Source organism: Salvelinus fontinalis, chromosome 6, assembly GCF_029448725.1.
Source record: "Salvelinus fontinalis isolate EN_2023a chromosome 6, ASM2944872v1, whole genome shotgun sequence".
In the NCBI taxonomy this organism is placed as follows: domain Eukaryota; kingdom Metazoa; phylum Chordata; class Actinopteri; order Salmoniformes; family Salmonidae; genus Salvelinus; species Salvelinus fontinalis.
Genome location: NC_074670.1, coordinates 7,563,180 through 7,585,754, shown reverse-complemented (window position 1 = coordinate 7,585,754; position 22,575 = coordinate 7,563,180). Strand labels below are relative to the sequence as shown.

Below are 22,575 nucleotides of genomic sequence, written 5' to 3'. Positions count from 1 at the left end.
TTCTCTCTCTGACACACTAGATGAATTGTCTCTCTCTGACACACTAGATGAATTGTCTTTCTCTCTCTGACACACTAGATGAATTGTCTTTCTCTCTCTGACACACTAGATGAATTGTCTTTCTCTCTCTGACACACTAGATTAGTTGTCTTTCTCTAACACACTAGATGAATTATCTTTCTCTCTCTGACACACTAGATTAGTTGTCTTTCTCTAACACACTAGATGAATTGTCTTTCTCTCTCTGACACGCTAGATGAATTGTCTTTCTCTCTCTGACACACTAGATGAATTGTCTCTCTCTGACACACTAGATGAATTGTCTTTCTCTCTCTGACACACTAGATGAATTGTCTTTCTCTGACACACTAGATGAATTGTCTTTCTCTAACACACTAGATGAATTGTCTTTCTCTCTCTGACACGCTAGATGAATTGTCTTTCTCTCTCTGACACACTAGATGAATTGTCTTTCTCTCTCTGACACACTAGATTAGTTGTCTTTCTCTAACACACTAGATGAATTATCTTTCTCTCTCTGACACACTAGATTAGTTGTCTTTCTCTCTCTGACACACTAGATTAGTTGTCTTTCTCTAACACACTAGATGAATTGTCTTTCTCTCTCTGACACGCTAGATGAATTGTCTTTCTCTCTCTGACACACTAGATGAATTGTCTCTCTCTGACACACTAGATGAATTGTCTTTCTCTCTCTGACACACTAGATGAATTGTCTTTCTCTGACACACTAGATGAATTGTCTTTCTCTAACACACTAGATGAATTGTCTTTCTCTCTCTGACACGCTAGATGAATTGTCTTTCTCTCTCTGACACACTAGATGAATTGTCTCTCTCTGACACACTAGATGAATTGTCTTTCTCTCTCTGACACACTAGATGAATTGTCTTTCTCTGACACACTAGATGAATTGTCTTTCTCTGACACACTAGATGAATTGTCTCTCTCTGACACACTAGATGAATTGTCTTTCTCTAACACACTAGATGAATTGTCTTTCTCTAACACACTAGATGAATTGTCTCTCTCTGACACACTAGATGAATTGTCTTTCTCTAACACACTAGATGAATTGTCTTTCTCTCTCTGACACACTAGAAGAATTGTCTTTCTCTCTCTGACACACTAGATGAATTGTCTTTCTCTCTCTGACACACTAGATGAATTGTCTTTCTCTCTCTGACACACTAGATTAGTTGTCTTTCTCTAACACACTAGATGAATTGTCTTTCTCTCTCTGACACGCTAGATGAATTGTCTTTCTCTCTCTGACACGCTAGATGAATTGTCTTTCTCTCTCTGACACACTAGATGAATTGTCTCTCTCTGACACACTAGATGAATTGTCTTTCTCTCTCTGACACACTAGATGAATTGTCTTTCTCTAACACACTAGATGAATTGTCTTTCTCTCTCTGACACGCTAGATGAATTGTCTTTCTCTCTCTGACACACTAGATGAATTGTCTCTCTCTGACACACTAGATGAATTGTCTTTCTCTCTCTGACACACTAGATGAATTGTCTTTCTCTGACACACTAGATGAATTGTCTTTCTCTGACACACTAGATGAATTGTCTTTCTCTCTCTGACACACTAGATGAATTGTCTTTCTCTGACACACTAGATGAATTGTCTTTCTCTAACACACTAGATGAATTGTCTTTCTCTGACACACTAGATGAATTGTCTCTCTCTCTCTGACACACTAGATGAATTGTCTTTCTCTAACACACTAGATGAATTGTCTTTCTCTAACACACTAGATGAATTGTCTCTCTCTGACACACTAGATGAATTGTCTTTCTCTAACACACTAGATGAATTGTCTTTCTCTAACACACTAGATGAATTGTCTCTCTCTGACACACAAGATGAATTGTCTTTCTCTAACACACTAGATGAATTGTCTTTCTCTGACACACTAGAAGAATTGTCTTTCTCTCTCTGACACACTAGATGAATTGTCTCTCTCTGACACACTAGATGAATTGTCTTTCTCTCTCTAACACACTAGATGAATTGTCTCTCTCTAACACACTAGATGAATTGTCTTTCTCTGACACACTAGAAGAATTGTCTTTCTCTCTCTGACACACTAGATGAATTGTCTTTCTCTCTCTGACACACTAGATGAATTGTCTTTCTCTCTCTGACACACTAGATTAGTTGTCTTTCTCTAACACACTAGATGAATTATCTTTCTCTCTCTGACACACTAGATTAGTTGTCTTTCTCTCTCTGACACACTAGATTAGTTGTCTTTCTCTAACACACTAGATGAATTGTCTTTCTCTCTCTGACACGCTAGATGAATTGTCTTTCTCTCTCTGACACACTAGATGAATTGTCTTTCTCTAACACACTAGATGAATTATCTTTCTCTCTCTGACACACTAGATGAATTGTCTTTCTCTCTCTGACACACTAGATGAATTGTCTCTCTCTGACACACTAGATGAATTGTCTTTCTCTGATACACTAGATGAATTGTCTTTCTCTAACACACTAGATGAATTGTCTTTCTCTCTCTGACACACTAGATGAATTGTCTTTCTCTCTCTGACACACTAGATGAATTGTCTCTCTGACACACTAGATGAATTGTCTTTCTCTAACACACTAGATGAATTGTCTCTCTCTGACACGCTAGATGAATTGTCTTTCTCTCTCTAACACACTAGATGAATTGTCTTTCTCTAACACACTAGATGAATTGTCTTTCTCTCTCTAACACACTAGATGAATTGTCTTTCTCTAACACACTAGATGAATTGTCTTTCTCTCTCTAACACACTAGATGAATTGTCTCTGACACACTAGATGAATTGTCTTTCTCTCTCTAACACACTAGATGAATTGTCTTTCTCTAACACACTAGATGAATTGTCTTTCTCTCTCTAACACACTAGATGAATTGTCTTTCTCTGATACACTAGATGAATTGTCTTTCTCTCTCTAACACACTAGATGAATTGTCTTTCTCTAACACACTAGATGAATTGTCTTTCTCTCTCTGACACACTAGATGAATTGTCTTTCTCTCTCTAACACACTAGATGAATTGTCTTTCTCTCTCTAACACACTAGATGAATTGTCTTTCTCTAACACACTAGATGAATTGTCTTTCTCTCTCTAACACACTAGATGAATTGTCTTTCTCTCTCTAACACACTAGATGAATTGTCTTTCTCTAACACACTAGATGAATTGTCTTTCTCTGACACACTAGATGAATTGTCTTTCTCTCTCTGACACACTAGATGAATTGTCTCTCTCTAACACACTAGATGAATTATCTTTCTCTCTCTGACACACTAGATGAATTGTCTTTCTCTAACACACTAGATGAATTGTCTTTCTCTCTCTGACACACTAGATGAATTGTCTCTCTCTAACACACTAGATGAATTGTCTTTCTCTGACACACTAGATGAATTGTCTTTCTCTCTAACACACTAGATGAATTGTCTCTCTCTAACACACTAGATGAATTATCTTTCTCTCTCTAACACACTAGAAGAATTGTCTTTCTCTCTCTGACACACTAGATGAATTGTCTTTCTCTCTCTAACACAATAGATGAATTGTCTTTCTCTAACACACTAGATGAATTGTTTTTCTCTAACACACTAGATGAATTGTCTTTCTCTGACACACTAGATGAATTGTCTTTCTCTGACACACTAGATGAATTGTCTCTCTCTGACACACTAGATGAATTGTCTTTCTCTCTCTAACACACTAGATGAATTGTCTTTCTCTCTCTGACACACTAGATTAGTTGTCTTTCTCTAACACACTAGATGAATTGTCTTTCTCTCTCTGACACACTAAATGAATTGTCTTTCTCTAACACACTAGATGAATTGTCTTTCTCTCTCTGACACACTAGATGAATTGTCTTTCTCTAACACACTAGATGAATTGTCTCTCTCTGACACACTAGATGAATTGTCTTTCTCTCTCTGACACACTAGATGAATTGTCTTTCTCTCTCTGACACACTAGATGAATTGTCTTTCTCTCTCTGACACACTAGATTAGTTGTCTTTCTCTAACACACTAGATGAATTGTCTTTCTCTGACACACTAGAAGAATTGTCTTTCTCTCTCTGACACACTAGATGAATTGTCTTTCTCTCTCTGACACACTAGATGAATTGTCTTTCTCTAACACACTAGATGAATTGTCTTTCTCTCTCTGACACGCTAGATGAATTGTCTTTCTCTCTCTGACACACTAGATGAATTGTCTCTCTCTGACACACTAGATGAATTGTCTTTCTCTCTCTGACACACTAGATGAATTGTCTTTCTCTAACACACTAGATGAATTGTCTTTCTCTCTCTGACACACTAGATGAATTGTCTTTCTCTGACACACTAGATGAATTGTCTTTCTCTAACACACTAGATGAATTGTCTTTCTCTCTCTGACACGCTAGATGAATTGTCTCTCTCTGACACACTAGATGAATTGTCTTTCTCTAACACACTAGATGAATTGTCTTTCTCTGACACACTCGATGAATTGTCTCTCTCTCTCTGACACACTAGATGAATTGTCTTTCTCTAACACACTAGATGAATTGTCTTTCTCTAACACACTAGATGAATTGTCTCTCTCTGACACACTAGATGAATTGTCTTTCTCTAACACACTAGATGAATTGTCTTTCTCTAACACACTAGATGAATTGTCTTTCTCTAACACACTAGATGAATTGTCTCTCTCTGACACACTAGATGAATTGTCTTTCTCTAACAAACTAGATGAATTGTCTTTCTCTAACACACTAGATGAATTGTCTCTCTCTGACACACTAGATGTATTGTCTTTCTCTAACACACTAGATGAATTGTCTTTCTCTGACACACTAGAAGAATTGTCTTTCTCTCTCTGACACACTAGATGAATTGTCTCTCTCTGACACACTAGATGAATTGTCTTTCTCTAACACACTAGATGAATTGTCTTTCTCTGACACACTAGAAGAATTGTCTTTCTCTCTCTGACACACTAGATGAATTGTCTTTCTCTCTCTGACACACTAGATTAGTTGTCTTTCTCTCTCTGACACACTAGATTAGTTGTCTTTCTCTAACACACTAGATGAATTGTCTTTCTCTCTCTGACACGCTAGATGAATTGTCTTTCTCTCTCTGACACACTAGATGAATTGTCTTTCTCTAACACACTAGATGAATTATCTTTCTCTCTCTGACACACTAGAAGAATTGTCTTTCTCTCTCTGACACACTAGATGAATTGTCTTTCTCTAACACACTAGATGAATTATCTTTCTTTCTCTAACACACTAGATGAATTGTCTTTCTCTCTCTGACACACTAGATGAATTGTCTCTCTCTGACACACTAGATGAATTGTCTTTCTCTCTCTGACACGCTAGATGAATTGTCTTTCTCTGACACACTAGATTAATTGTCTTTCTCTGACACACTAGATGAATTGTCTTTCTCTAACACACTAGATGAATTGTCTTTCTCTGATACACTAGATGAATTGTCTCTCTCTGACACACTAGATGAATTGTCTTTCTCTGACACACTAGATGAATTGTCTTTCTCTGACACACTAGATTAATTGTCTTTCTCTAACACACTAGATGAATTGTCTTTCTCTCTCTGACACACTAGATGAATTGTCTTTCTCTCTCTAACACACTAGATGAATTGTCTCTCTGACACACTAGATGAATTGTCTTTCTCTCTGACACACTAGATGAATTGTCTCTCTCTCTAACACACTAGATGAATTGTCTTTCTCTGACACACTAGATGAATTGTCTCCCTCTCTCTAACACACTAGATGAATTGTCTCTCTCTCTAACACACTAGATGAATTGTCTTTCTCTGACACACTAGATTAGTTGTCTTTCTCTAACACACTAGATGAATTGTCTTTCTCTCTCTGACACACTAGATGAATTGTCTTTCTCTAACACACTAGATGAATTGTCTCTCTCTGACACACTAGAAGAATTGTCTTTCTCTCTCTGACACACTAGATGAATTGTCTTTCTCTCTCTGACACACTAGATGAATTGTCTTTCTCTCTCTGACACACTAGATTAGTTGTCTTTCTCTAACACACTAGATGAATTATCTTTCTCTCTCTGACACACTAGATTAGTTATCTTTCTCTCTCTGACACACTAGATTAGTTGTCTTTCTCTCTCTGACACACTAGATTAGTTGTCTTTCTCTAACACACTAGATGAATTGTCTTTCTCTCTCTGACACGCTAGATGAATTGTCTTTCTCTGACACACTAGATGAATTGTCTCTCTCTGACACACTAGATGAATTGTCTTTCTCTCTCTGACACACTAGATGAATTGTCTTTCTCTGACACACTAGATGAATTGTCTTTCTCTAACACACTAGATGAATTGTCTTTCTCTCTCTGACACGCTAGATGAATTGTCTTTCTCTCTCTGACACACTAGATGAATTGTCTCTCTCTGACACACTAGATGAATTGTCTTTCTCTCTCTGACACACTAGATGAATTGTCTTTCTCTGACACACTAGATGAATTGTCTTTCTCTGACACACTAGATGAATTGTCTTTCTCTGACACACTAGATGAATTGTCTTTCTCTCTCTGACACACTAGATGAATTGTCTTTCTCTGACACACTAGATGAATTGTCTTTCTCTCTCTGACACACTAGATGAATTGTCTTTCTCTCTCTGACACACTAGATGAATTGTCTCTCTCTAACACACTAGATGAATTGTCTTTCTCTGACACACTAGATGAATTGTCTTTCTCTCTCTGACACACTAGATGAATTGTCTTTCTCTGACACACTAGATGAATTGTCTTTCTCTAACACACTAGATGAATTGTCTTTCTCTGACACACTAGATGAATTGTCTTTCTCTAACACACTAGATGAATTGTCTTTCTCTAACACACTAGATGAATTGTCTCTCTCTGACACACTAGATGAATTGTCTTTCTCTAACACACTAGATGAATTGTCTTTCTCTAACACACTAGATGAATTGTCTCTCTCTGACACACTAGATGAATTGTCTTTCTCTAACACACTAGATGAATTGTCTTTCTCTGACACACTAGAAGAATTGTCTTTCTCTCTCTGACACACTAGATGAATTGTCTCTCTCTGACACACTAGATGAATTGTCTTTCTCTAACACACTAGATGAATTGTCTTTCTCTGACACACTAGAAGAATTGTCTTTCTCTCTCTGACACACTAGATGAATTGTCTTTCTCTCTCTGACACACTAGATGAATTGTCTTTCTCTCTCTGACACACTAGATTAGTTGTCTTTCTCTAACACACTAGATGAATTATCTTTCTCTCTCTGACATACTAGATTAGTTGTCTTTCTCTCTCTGACACACTAGATTAGTTGTCTTTCTCTAACACACTAGATGAATTGTCTTTCTCTCTCTGACACGCTAGATGAATTGTCTTTCTCTCTCTGACACACTAGATGAATTGTCTTTCTCTAACACACTAGATGAATTGTCTTTCTCTCTCTGACACACTAGAAGAATTGTCTTTCTCTCTCTGACACACTAGATGAATTGTCTTTCTCTAACACACTAGATGAATTATCTTTCTTTCTCTAACACACTAGATGAATTGTCTTTCTCTCTCTGACACACTAGATGAATTGTCTTTCTCTGACACACTAGATGAATTGTCTTTCTCTAACACACTAGATGAATTGTCTTTCTCTGATACACTAGATGAATTGTCTCTCTCTGACACGCTAGATGAATTGTCTTTCTCTCTCTGACACACTAGATGAATTGTCTCTCTCTGACACACTAGATGAATTGTCTTTCTCTGATACACTAGATGAATTGTCTTTCTCTAACACACTAGATGAATTGTCTTTCTCTCTCTGACACACTAGATGAATTGTCTTTCTCTAACTCACTAGATGAATTGTCTCTCTGACACACTAGATGAATTGTCTTTCTCTAACACACTAGATGAATTGTCTCTCTCTGACACACTAGATGAATTGTCTTTCTTTCTCTGACACACTAGATGAATTGTCTTTCTCTAACACACTAGATGAATTGTCTTTCTCTGATACACTAGATGAATTGTCTCTCTCTGACACACTAGATGAATTGTCTTTCTCTGACACACTAGATGAATTGTCTTTCTCTTACACACTAGATGAATTGTCTTTCTCTGATACACTAGATGAATTGTCTCTCTCTGACACGCTAGATGAATTGTCTTTCTCTCTCTGACACACTAGATGAATTGTCTCTCTCTGACACACTAGATGAATTGTCTTTCTCTGATACACTAGATGAATTGTCTTTCTCTAACACACTAGATGAATTGTCTTTCTCTCTCTGACACACTAGATGAATTGTCTTTCTCTAACACACTAGATGAATTGTCTCTCTGACACACTAGATGAATTGTCTTTCTCTAACACACTAGATGAATTGTCTCTCTCTGACACACTAGATGAATTGTCTTTCTCTCTCTGACACACTAGATGAATTGTCTCTCTCTGACACACTAGATGAATTGTCTTTCTCTCTGACACACTAGATGAATTGTCTCTCTCTCTAACACACTAGATGAATTGTCTTTCTCTGACACACTAGATGAATTGTCTTTCTCTCTCTAACACACTAGATGAATTGTCTCTCTCTCTAACACACTAGATGAATTGTCTCTCTCTCTAACACACTAGATGAATTGTCTTTCTCTCTCTGACACACTAGATGAATTGTCTTTCTCTCTCTGACACACTAGATGAATTGTCTTTCTCTCTCTGACACACTAGATGAATTGTCTTTCTCTAACACACTAGATGAATTGTCTTTCTCTCTCTGACACACTAGATGAATTGTCTTTCTCTAACACACTAGATGAATTGTCTTTCTCTCTCTGACACACTAGATGAATTGTCTTTCTCTCTCTGACACACTAGATGAATTGTCTTTCTCTCTCTAACACACTAGATGAATTGTCTTTCTCTGATACACTAGATGAATTGTCTTTCTCTAACACACTAGATGAATTGTCTTTCTCTCTCTGACACACTAGATGAATTGTCTTTCTCTAACACACTAGATGAATTGTCTCTCTGACACACTAGATGAATTGTCTTTCTCTAACACACTAGATGAATTGTCTCTCTCTGACACACTAGATGAATTGTCTTTCTTTCTCTGACACACTAGATGAATTGTCTTTCTCTAACACACTAGATGAATTGTCTTTCTCTGATACACTAGATGAATTGTCTCTCTCTGACACACTAGATGAATTGTCTTTCTCTGACACACTAGATGAATTGTCTTTCTCTAACACACTAGATGAATTGTCTTTCTCTGATACACTAGATGAATTGTCTCTCTCTGACACGCTAGATGAATTGTCTTTCTCTCTCTGACACACTAGATGAATTGTCTCTCTCTGACACACTAGATGAATTGTCTTTCTCTGATACACTAGATGAATTGTCTTTCTCTAACACACTAGATGAATTGTCTTTCTCTCTCTGACACACTAGATGAATTGTCTTTCTCTAACACACTAGATGAATTGTCTCTCTGACACACTAGATGAATTGTCTTTCTCTAACACACTAGATGAATTGTCTCTCTCTGACACACTAGATGAATTGTCTTTCTCTCTCTGACACACTAGATGAATTGTCTCTCTCTGACACACTAGATGAATTATCTTTCTCTCTCTGACACACTAGATGAATTGTCTTTCTCTCTCTGACACACTAGATGAATTGTCTCTCTCTGACACACTAGATGAATTGTCTTTCTCTGATACACTAGATGAATTGTCTTTCTCTAACACACTAGATGAATTGTCTTTCTCTCTCTGACACACTAGATGAATTGTCTTTCTCTCTCTGACACACTAGATGAATTGTCTCTCTGACACACTAGATGAATTGTCTTTCTCTAACACACTAGATGAATTGTCTCTCTCTGACACGCTAGATGAATTGTCTTTCTCTCTCTAACACACTAGATGAATTGTCTTTCTCTAACACACTAGATGAATTGTCTTTCTCTCTCTAACACACTAGATGAATTGTCTTTCTCTAACACACTAGATGAATTGTCTTTCTCTCTCTAACACACTAGATGAATTGTCTCTGACACACTAGATGAATTGTCTTTCTCTCTCTAACACACTAGATGAATTGTCTTTCTCTAACACACTAGATGAATTGTCTTTCTCTCTCTAACACACTAGATGAATTGTCTTTCTCTGATACACTAGATGAATTGTCTTTCTCTCTCTAACACACTAGATGAATTGTCTTTCTCTAACACACTAGATGAATTGTCTTTCTCTCTCTGACACACTAGATGAATTGTCTTTCTCTCTCTAACACACTAGATGAATTGTCTTTCTCTCTCTAACACACTAGATGAATTGTCTTTCTCTAACACACTAGATGAATTGTCTTTCTCTCTCTAACACACTAGATGAATTGTCTTTCTCTCTCTAACACACTAGATGAATTGTCTTTCTCTAACACACTAGATGAATTGTCTTTCTCTGACACACTAGATGAATTGTCTTTCTCTCTCTGACACACTAGATGAATTGTCTCTCTCTAACACACTAGATGAATTATCTTTCTCTCTCTGACACACTAGATGAATTGTCTTTCTCTAACACACTAGATGAATTGTCTTTCTCTCTCTGACACACTAGATGAATTGTCTCTCTCTAACACACTAGATGAATTGTCTTTCTCTGACACACTAGATGAATTGTCTTTCTCTCTAACACACTAGATGAATTGTCTCTCTCTAACACACTAGATGAATTATCTTTCTCTCTCTAACACACTAGAAGAATTGTCTTTCTCTCTCTGACACACTAGATGAATTGTCTTTCTCTCTCTAACACAATAGATGAATTGTCTTTCTCTAACACACTAGATGAATTGTTTTTCTCTAACACACTAGATGAATTGTCTTTCTCTGACACACTAGATGAATTGTCTTTCTCTGACACACTAGATGAATTGTCTCTCTCTGACACACTAGATGAATTGTCTTTCTCTCTCTAACACACTAGATGAATTGTCTTTCTCTCTCTGACACACTAGATTAGTTGTCTTTCTCTAACACACTAGATGAATTGTCTTTCTCTCTCTGACACACTAAATGAATTGTCTTTCTCTAACACACTAGATGAATTGTCTTTCTCTCTCTGACACACTAGATGAATTGTCTTTCTCTAACACACTAGATGAATTGTCTCTCTCTGACACACTAGATGAATTGTCTTTCTCTCTCTGACACACTAGATGAATTGTCTTTCTCTCTCTGACACACTAGATGAATTGTCTTTCTCTCTCTGACACACTAGATTAGTTGTCTTTCTCTAACACACTAGATGAATTGTCTTTCTCTGACACACTAGAAGAATTGTCTTTCTCTCTCTGACACACTAGATGAATTGTCTTTCTCTCTCTGACACACTAGATGAATTGTCTTTCTCTAACACACTAGATGAATTGTCTTTCTCTCTCTGACACGCTAGATGAATTGTCTTTCTCTCTCTGACACACTAGATGAATTGTCTCTCTCTGACACACTAGATGAATTGTCTTTCTCTCTCTGACACACTAGATGAATTGTCTTTCTCTAACACACTAGATGAATTGTCTTTCTCTCTCTGACACACTAGATGAATTGTCTTTCTCTGACACACTAGATGAATTGTCTTTCTCTAACACACTAGATGAATTGTCTTTCTCTCTCTGACACGCTAGATGAATTGTCTCTCTCTGACACACTAGATGAATTGTCTTTCTCTAACACACTAGATGAATTGTCTTTCTCTGACACACTCGATGAATTGTCTCTCTCTCTCTGACACACTAGATGAATTGTCTTTCTCTAACACACTAGATGAATTGTCTTTCTCTAACACACTAGATGAATTGTCTCTCTCTGACACACTAGATGAATTGTCTTTCTCTAACACACTAGATGAATTGTCTTTCTCTAACACACTAGATGAATTGTCTTTCTCTAACACACTAGATGAATTGTCTCTCTCTGACACACTAGATGAATTGTCTTTCTCTAACAAACTAGATGAATTGTCTTTCTCTAACACACTAGATGAATTGTCTCTCTCTGACACACTAGATGTATTGTCTTTCTCTAACACACTAGATGAATTGTCTTTCTCTGACACACTAGAAGAATTGTCTTTCTCTCTCTGACACACTAGATGAATTGTCTCTCTCTGACACACTAGATGAATTGTCTTTCTCTAACACACTAGATGAATTGTCTTTCTCTGACACACTAGAAGAATTGTCTTTCTCTCTCTGACACACTAGATGAATTGTCTTTCTCTCTCTGACACACTAGATTAGTTGTCTTTCTCTCTCTGACACACTAGATTAGTTGTCTTTCTCTAACACACTAGATGAATTGTCTTTCTCTCTCTGACACGCTAGATGAATTGTCTTTCTCTCTCTGACACACTAGATGAATTGTCTTTCTCTAACACACTAGATGAATTATCTTTCTCTCTCTGACACACTAGAAGAATTGTCTTTCTCTCTCTGACACACTAGATGAATTGTCTTTCTCTAACACACTAGATGAATTATCTTTCTTTCTCTAACACACTAGATGAATTGTCTTTCTCTCTCTGACACACTAGATGAATTGTCTCTCTCTGACACACTAGATGAATTGTCTTTCTCTCTCTGACACGCTAGATGAATTGTCTTTCTCTGACACACTAGATTAATTGTCTTTCTCTGACACACTAGATGAATTGTCTTTCTCTAACACACTAGATGAATTGTCTTTCTCTGATACACTAGATGAATTGTCTCTCTCTGACACACTAGATGAATTGTCTTTCTCTGACACACTAGATGAATTGTCTTTCTCTAACACACTAGATGAATTGTCTTTCTCTGATACACTAGATGAATTGTCTCTCTCTGACACGCTAGATGAATTGTCTTTCTCTGACACACTAGATGAATTGTCTTTCTCTAACACACTAGATGAATTGTCTTTCTCTCTCTGACACACTAGATGAATTGTCTTTCTCTCTCTAACACACTAGATGAATTGTCTCTCTGACACACTAGATGAATTGTCTTTCTCTCTGACACACTAGATGAATTGTCTCTCTCTCTAACACACTAGATGAATTGTCTTTCTCTGACACACTAGATGAATTGTCTCCCTCTCTCTAACACACTAGATGAATTGTCTCTCTCTCTAACACACTAGATGAATTGTCTTTCTCTGACACACTAGATTAGTTGTCTTTCTCTAACACACTAGATGAATTGTCTTTCTCTCTCTGACACACTAAATGAATTGTCTTTCTCTAACACACTAGATGAATTGTCTTTCTCTCTCTGACACACTAGATGAATTGTCTTTCTCTAACACACTAGATGAATTGTCTCTCTCTGACACACTAGAAGAATTGTCTTTCTCTCTCTGACACACTAGATGAATTGTCTTTCTCTCTCTGACACACTAGATGAATTGTCTTTCTCTCTCTGACACACTAGATTAGTTGTCTTTCTCTAACACACTAGATGAATTATCTTTCTCTCTCTGACACACTAGATTAGTTATCTTTCTCTCTCTGACACACTAGATTAGTTGTCTTTCTCTCTCTGACACACTAGATTAGTTGTCTTTCTCTAACACACTAGATGAATTGTCTTTCTCTCTCTGACACGCTAGATGAATTGTCTTTCTCTGACACACTAGATGAATTGTCTCTCTCTGACACACTAGATGAATTGTCTTTCTCTCTCTGACACACTAGATGAATTGTCTTTCTCTGACACACTAGATGAATTGTCTTTCTCTAACACACTAGATGAATTGTCTTTCTCTCTCTGACACGCTAGATGAATTGTCTTTCTCTCTCTGACACACTAGATGAATTGTCTCTCTCTGACACACTAGATGAATTGTCTTTCTCTCTCTGACACACTAGATGAATTGTCTTTCTCTGACACACTAGATGAATTGTCTTTCTCTGACACACTAGATGAATTGTCTTTCTCTGACACACTAGATGAATTGTCTTTCTCTCTCTGACACACTAGATGAATTGTCTTTCTCTGACACACTAGATGAATTGTCTTTCTCTCTCTGACACACTAGATGAATTGTCTTTCTCTCTCTGACACACTAGATGAATTGTCTCTCTCTAACACACTAGATGAATTGTCTTTCTCTGACACACTAGATGAATTGTCTTTCTCTCTCTGACACACTAGATGAATTGTCTTTCTCTGACACACTAGATGAATTGTCTTTCTCTAACACACTAGATGAATTGTCTTTCTCTGACACACTAGATGAATTGTCTTTCTCTAACACACTAGATGAATTGTCTTTCTCTAACACACTAGATGAATTGTCTCTCTCTGACACACTAGATGAATTGTCTTTCTCTAACACACTAGATGAATTGTCTTTCTCTAACACACTAGATGAATTGTCTCTCTCTGACACACTAGATGAATTGTCTTTCTCTAACACACTAGATGAATTGTCTTTCTCTGACACACTAGAAGAATTGTCTTTCTCTCTCTGACACACTAGATGAATTGTCTCTCTCTGACACACTAGATGAATTGTCTTTCTCTAACACACTAGATGAATTGTCTTTCTCTGACACACTAGAAGAATTGTCTTTCTCTCTCTGACACACTAGATGAATTGTCTTTCTCTCTCTGACACACTAGATGAATTGTCTTTCTCTCTCTGACACACTAGATTAGTTGTCTTTCTCTAACACACTAGATGAATTATCTTTCTCTCTCTGACATACTAGATTAGTTGTCTTTCTCTCTCTGACACACTAGATTAGTTGTCTTTCTCTAACACACTAGATGAATTGTCTTTCTCTCTCTGACACGCTAGATGAATTGTCTTTCTCTCTCTGACACACTAGATGAATTGTCTTTCTCTAACACACTAGATGAATTGTCTTTCTCTCTCTGACACACTAGAAGAATTGTCTTTCTCTCTCTGACACACTAGATGAATTGTCTTTCTCTAACACACTAGATGAATTATCTTTCTTTCTCTAACACACTAGATGAATTGTCTTTCTCTCTCTGACACACTAGATGAATTGTCTTTCTCTGACACACTAGATGAATTGTCTTTCTCTAACACACTAGATGAATTGTCTTTCTCTGATACACTAGATGAATTGTCTCTCTCTGACACGCTAGATGAATTGTCTTTCTCTCTCTGACACACTAGATGAATTGTCTCTCTCTGACACACTAGATGAATTGTCTTTCTCTGATACACTAGATGAATTGTCTTTCTCTAACACACTAGATGAATTGTCTTTCTCTCTCTGACACACTAGATGAATTGTCTTTCTCTAACTCACTAGATGAATTGTCTCTCTGACACACTAGATGAATTGTCTTTCTCTAACACACTAGATGAATTGTCTCTCTCTGACACACTAGATGAATTGTCTTTCTTTCTCTGACACACTAGATGAATTGTCTTTCTCTAACACACTAGATGAATTGTCTTTCTCTGATACACTAGATGAATTGTCTCTCTCTGACACACTAGATGAATTGTCTTTCTCTGACACACTAGATGAATTGTCTTTCTCTTACACACTAGATGAATTGTCTTTCTCTGATACACTAGATGAATTGTCTCTCTCTGACACGCTAGATGAATTGTCTTTCTCTCTCTGACACACTAGATGAATTGTCTCTCTCTGACACACTAGATGAATTGTCTTTCTCTGATACACTAGATGAATTGTCTTTCTCTAACACACTAGATGAATTGTCTTTCTCTCTCTGACACACTAGATGAATTGTCTTTCTCTAACACACTAGATGAATTGTCTCTCTGACACACTAGATGAATTGTCTTTCTCTAACACACTAGATGAATTGTCTCTCTCTGACACACTAGATGAATTGTCTTTCTCTCTCTGACACACTAGATGAATTGTCTCTCTCTGACACACTAGATGAATTGTCTTTCTCTCTGACACACTAGATGAATTGTCTCTCTCTCTAACACACTAGATGAATTGTCTTTCTCTGACACACTAGATGAATTGTCTTTCTCTCTCTAACACACTAGATGAATTGTCTCTCTCTCTAACACACTAGATGAATTGTCTCTCTCTCTAACACACTAGATGAATTGTCTTTCTCTCTCTGACACACTAGATGAATTGTCTTTCTCTCTCTGACACACTAGATGAATTGTCTTTCTCTCTCTGACACACTAGATGAATTGTCTTTCTCTAACACACTAGATGAATTGTCTTTCTCTCTCTGACACACTAGATGAATTGTCTTTCTCTAACACACTAGATGAATTGTCTTTCTCTCTCTGACACACTAGATGAATTGTCTTTCTCTCTCTGACACACTAGATGAATTGTCTTTCTCTCTCTAACACACTAGATGAATTGTCTTTCTCTGATACACTAGATGAATTGTCTTTCTCTAACACACTAGATGAATTGTCTTTCTCTCTCTGACACACTAGATGAATTGTCTTTCTCTAACACACTAGATGAATTGTCTCTCTGACACACTAGATGAATTGTCTTTCTCTAACACACTAGATGAATTGTCTCTCTCTGACACACTAGATGAATTGTCTTTCTTTCTCTGACACACTAGATGAATTGTCTTTCTCTAACACACTAGATGAATTGTCTTTCTCTGATACACTAGATGAATTGTCTCTCTCTGACACACTAGATGAATTGTCTTTCTCTGACACACTAGATGAATTGTCTTTCTCTAACACACTAGATGAATTGTCTTTCTCTGATACACTAGATGAATTGTCTCTCTCTGACACGCTAGATGAATTGTCTTTCTCTCTCTGACACACTAGATGAATTGTCTCTCTCTGACACACTAGATGAATTGTCTTTCTCTGATACACTAGATGAATTGTCTTTCTCTAACACACTAGATGAATTGTCTTTCTCTCTCTGACACACTAGATGAATTGTCTTTCTCTAACACACTAGATGAATTGTCTCTCTGACACACTAGATGAATTGTCTTTCTCTAACACACTAGATGAATTGTCTCTCTCTGACACACTAGATGAATTGTCTTTCTCTCTCTGACACACTAGATGAATTGTCTCTCTCTGACACACTAGATGAATTGTCTTTCTCTCTGACACACTAGATGAATTGTCTCTCTCTCTAACACACTAGATGAATTGTCTTTCTCTGACACACTAGATCAATTGTCTTTCTCTCTCTAACACACTAGATGAATTGTCTCTCTCTCTAACACACTAGATGAATTGTCTTTCTCTGACACACTAGATGAATTGTCTTTCTCTCTCTAACACACTAGATGAATTGTCTCTCTCTCTCTAACACACTAGATGAATTGTCTTTCTCTCTCTGACACACTAGATGAATTGTCTTTCTCTAACACACTAGATGAATTGTCTTTCTCTCTCTGACACACTAGATGAATTGTCTTTCTCTAACACACTAGATGAATTGTCTTTCTCTCTCTGACACACTAGATGAATTGTCTTTCTCTCTCTGACACACTAGATGAATTGTCTTTCTCTCTCTAACACACTAGATGAATTGTCTCTCTCTGACACACTAGATGAATTGTCTTTCTCTCTCTGACACACTAGATGAATTGTCTTTCTCTCTCTGACACACTAGATGAATTGTCTTTCTCTCTCTGACACACTAGATGAATTGTCTTTCTCTCTCTGACACACTAGATGAATTGTCTTTCTCTCTGACACACTAGATGAATTGTCTTTCTCTCTCTGACACACTAGATGAATTGTCTTTCTCTAACACACTAGATGAATTGTCTTTCTCTAACACACTAGATGAATTGTCTTTCTCTCTCTAACACACTAGATGAATTGTCTTTCTCTAACACACTAGATGAATTGTCTTTCACTGACACACTAAATGAATTGTCTTTCTCTCTCTGACACACTAGATGAATTGTCTTTCTCTCTCTGACACACTAGATGAATTGTCTTTCTCTGACACACTAGATGAATTGTCTTTCTCTGACACACTAAATGAATTGTCTTTCTCTCTCTGACACACTAGATGAATTGTCTTTCTCTGACACACTAGATGAATTGTCTTTCTCTCTCTGACACACTAGATGAATTGTCTTTCTCTCTCTGACACACTAGATGAATTGTCTTTCTCTCTCTGACACACTAGATGAATTGTCTTTCTCTCACACACTAGATGAATTGTCTTTCTCTCTCTGACACACTAGATGAATTGTCTTTCTCTCTCTGACACACTAGATGAATTGTCTTTCTCTGACACACTAGATGAATTGTCTTTCTCTGACACACTAGATGAATTGTCTTTCTCTCTCTGACACACTAGATGAATTGTCTTTCTCTCTCTGACACACTAGATGAATTGTCTTTCTCTCTCTGACACACTAGATGAATTGTCTTTCTCTGACACACTAAATGAATTGTCTTTCTCTCTCTGACACACTAGATGAATTGTCTTTCTCTAACACACTAGATGAATTGTCTTTCTCTGACACACTAGATGAATTGTCTTTCTCTCTCTGACACATTAGATGAATTGTCTTTCTCTCTCTGACACTCTAGATGAATTGTCTTTCTCTAACACACTAGATGAATTGTCTTTCTCTGACACACTAGATGAATTGTCTTTCTCTCTCTGACACACTAGATGAATTGTCTTTCTCTAACACACTAGATGAATTGTCTTTCTCTGACACACTAGATGAATTGTCTTTCTCTCTCTGACACATTAGATGAATTGTCTTTCTCTCTGACACACTAGATGAATTGTCTTTCTCTGACACACTAGATGAATTGTCTTTCTCTCTCTGACACACTAGATGAATTGTCTTTCTCTCTCTGACACACTAGATGAATTGTCTTTCTCTAACACACTAGATGAATTGTCTCTCTCTGACACACTAGATGAATTGTCTTTCTCTAACACACTAGATGAATTGTCTTTCTCTGATACACTAGATGAATTGTCTTTCTCTCTCTGACACACTAGATGAATTGTCTTTCTCTCTCTGACACACTAGATGAATTGTCTTTCTCTCTCTAACACACTAGATGAATTGTCTTTCTCTCTCTGACACACTAGATGAATTGTCTTTCTCTAACACACTAGATGAATTGTCTTTCTCTCTCTGACACACTAGATGAATTGTCTTTCTCTCTCTGACCTCGTGGTGGTGGGAAGGACATCTTGGTAAAACTAGAATGGGGAGTGGGAATGAGGGACCCAATCAGTTGTGAATGAAAAGAGAGGTGTGGTTTGAGGGTTTTTCATGGGGAGTGGTTGATGAAACATTGGAAAATTACAGCTGTGCAATGTTCAATTGGGCACAACCAATAATGTATATCAACACTGGACACAACATCATGTAAGATTCAGATATAATGATATGATATAGAGCCTATATGTCTGTGTGACATGTGTGACATAGAAGGAAACATGTCAGCTCTTATGACATGTCAATGTGCAACGTTCAGTCAAACTGACTGGAGTGTGTTCTCCTCCCACCCCAGCCCCCTCTGGTGCAGACCCAGACAGTCACCATCACAGACGTGTCCAACTCCCTCCCTACTGATGTCTCCACTAAGGATGTCCCTATCGTTCAGACCCAGACTATCACCTACGAGTCTGCAGAGGTAGCCACCCTATGATAATAAAGATGATGCTACAGCTGGGCAACTCTGAGCTGTGGTTCATCTACCACCGGGTACAATCAGGGCAGTGTTCACGGATCAATACATGGCATTTCTTTCTGAAACGTTCAGTACAGTGCACCGTCTTTAACGCCACCGATGTCTGAGGTGTTACCATGGAGCCATTATTTCTGTTTGTTTCCTCTCAGGGGTCAGTTGACGGGACAGACGGGGGGAAAGAGGCCACAGCACTGAGCAGCATTCAGACCTTTACCTCAGAGAGCAGCAGGGAAACCAGTGGCACCTCCATTACTACCACCACCACTCACATCTCCAAGGTAAGGGCACACCATAGACCGCACACACACACCTCAGCTGTGTCATGGCCTCTGACTATTTCTCTTGTCCCAGGTGGTGAAAGGAGGAGTGTCAGAGACCAGAGTGGAGAAGAGAATCGTCATCAGTGCCGACTCAGAGGATGACCAGGTACAGTGTAGTATGACGGCTCCTTCTACACACACCAAGGCCTGGTCAAGCACAATGCTTCTCTGTGACACATTTCTGTCATAAGGTGTACAACCAGCTAGGTGAAGGTTGACTGAAGCTTTGTCTCCTGCAGGGAAGCGACGGCGGAGCAACAGCAATGTGATTCAGCTCAACACACAGTCAGGGAGCCCTATGGATCTGATGCTCAAGACACCAGAGCTTTGTAGTACAGGGGACCAAGTGACTAACCTCCCTGTCCCAGAGCCACCCCCACCTCCTCAACCCATACTGACATTGTGTCCTGACTGGTCCCCTCCAGAACCACCGTGGTTGCATCTCAAATGACCAGAGCCCTGGTTGGGATGCATCCTGGTGTCTCCCTGCCCAGTGGGATATGAACAGGCCAGGGAGAAAGCCTCTTGTGTCCTCTCTTTCCATACTGCTGTTCTGACTGTATGGTGGCTTCATTTTGGTCTATTCCACTCAAACCTCATATTTCGCCAAATTACTTTTTTAAAATTATTGTAGTAGGAAAGATGAACCTTTTCAGTTCTAAGAGCATTTAGGTCGTTTGCTTTTAAATGTTTATTTACAACATATTTTTCTGTCGTTTGTATTGCTACTACTGTATCATTGAGTTTAAGTGTGGACTCAGCGATATGACAGAGATGCAGAAAGTTAACAGCGTAGTGGGTCAATTTCAGCAAAACAACTAAGAGCATAGAAGTGAGAGGCTCAACTTCTCCTCTGTTTTGGTGCCATGGTTCCAACGCTGTGAACAGAGTGAAGCGAACCCGTGCACATGCCCAAATACTGTGTGAGAGCAAAGTCTTGCATCTCGCTCATCTCAATATCTGCGGTGCTGGTCGAGGCAACGGCATTTTACTGAGTCTCCCTTTAACATGCTCATTTTGATAGAAATGCACTGTTTTCAACTGAGCTTTAAGTAATAACATTATCAGACTTTTTCAATCAGATTAAGATGCTGAACAAAAACTAGACGCATTTTTGGAAAGGGATAACTCCTTTGAGTTTGTTTACGTTTGTAATTGAGGAATATTATTTTTTTATTGAATATTCAAATTGAAATGACATACCTCACTTAAAAGTATTGAACAAAGATATTGCATACTCAAACAAGCAGGCCTGTTTTGGATTTGTTCTCTGCTCAGGTAAAATATCTCTTTCTTAACCAGCCAAGTTAACATGTGTAATACTACTAGGTCAGGCCACGATGACCCTCGTTATAAACTTTGACGTGATGACAACTGTCTGTTTTTAAATGTTTACTCTATTTTATAGCATTACTGCTTTTATAGTATTTGTACAAAATTAGGTTTTTAAGTTATTGAAGTTCATATCCTACCCAATGGTAGCTTCTCATATCAATATTGTCTTTTTTTTTACAGCTTGATTTTGGGAGTGTCCCATGTTTCCCAGTACGTATTCAGCATTGTTTTTTCTTCCTCTTTTAATGCACCTTTGACCTCTAGGACTGCCCCACGCAGTCTGATGTGAGAGCAATGGAAAGTCCCGCTGTGTATTGTCCCTTAAAAGGATTTTAGATCGAAACGTGATTGATTTTCAGATCCTTTTGTTGTTGATTTGATGAAACAATGCTTTAGTCTGTTTCTCAGGTTTTATGTCTTTGTCAATACTGCAGGACAAAACCCCTCTGTATATGATTGTATGAAGAATGTTCAGTCTTAATGTACATTCTAGCCCTGCAGATAGATGGGTCCAAATGATACTCAGCTCTTAAACACCGTAGTACATGTGCAAGATGTATTTATCACTATCAAAAGGCAGCTGTCCCAGTGTATGTGGCTTTTCTTTCATATAGGGGAACATATTTTGTCCTTTTGTACATGTTCTACCATCATTTCTTTGTAAAGTAGAGACTGTTTCATGTGATTCATTGTACTGGGATGTTTTTTAAAACACGAACATGTTTGCAGGCTTTTAGACACAGAAGTCACATTCATAATAATCTAGTTTGTATATCTTTCTTACCACCTGTTTTAGAGTAGATTGCTGTACCCTGTCCTTTTGTAGATCAGATAAAGATACGTGTATGAGAACCCTTTTAGAGAATGACAATTGGTAGCAGACCTTTCTTCTCCTCTGAAGAAGTTTGTGAAGGTGGCACAAACCATTAGCTAGAAGGATCTTGAGGGCATAAACTAGAATCTCAGCGGAACCCTTCGTTTTTAGATTTGTAAACATATTGTTGCTTTTCTGTGACATATCCCTGTCTTAAAGTTAAATAAAATCAGAATGAATTATCAAGTGGTGTAGTGTCTATCTGAG

General features: G+C 37.7%; 1 protein-coding gene across 16 annotated transcripts in view; it reads left to right on the top strand.

The window, feature by feature from the left end:
* LOC129856918 (uncharacterized) overlaps positions 1 to 22,554 on the top strand; it is an 83,478-nt gene extending 60,924 nt beyond the window's left edge. For 15 of the 16 annotated variants that reach the window (XM_055924686.1, XM_055924678.1, XM_055924680.1 and 12 more), the window contains 4 exons: positions 19,660 to 19,782; positions 19,989 to 20,117; positions 20,191 to 20,265; positions 20,399 to 22,554. In XM_055924686.1, coding sequence (XP_055780661.1) covers positions 19,660 to 19,782; positions 19,989 to 20,117; positions 20,191 to 20,265; positions 20,399 to 20,428 — 357 coding nt within the window. In that variant the 3' untranslated portion in view covers positions 20,429 to 22,554. The remainder of the gene's footprint in view (positions 1 to 19,659; positions 19,783 to 19,988; positions 20,118 to 20,190; positions 20,266 to 20,398) is intronic. The other variant, XM_055924693.1, reaches the window with a different exon arrangement.
* The last annotated feature ends 21 nt before the right edge of the window (positions 22,555 to 22,575 follow it).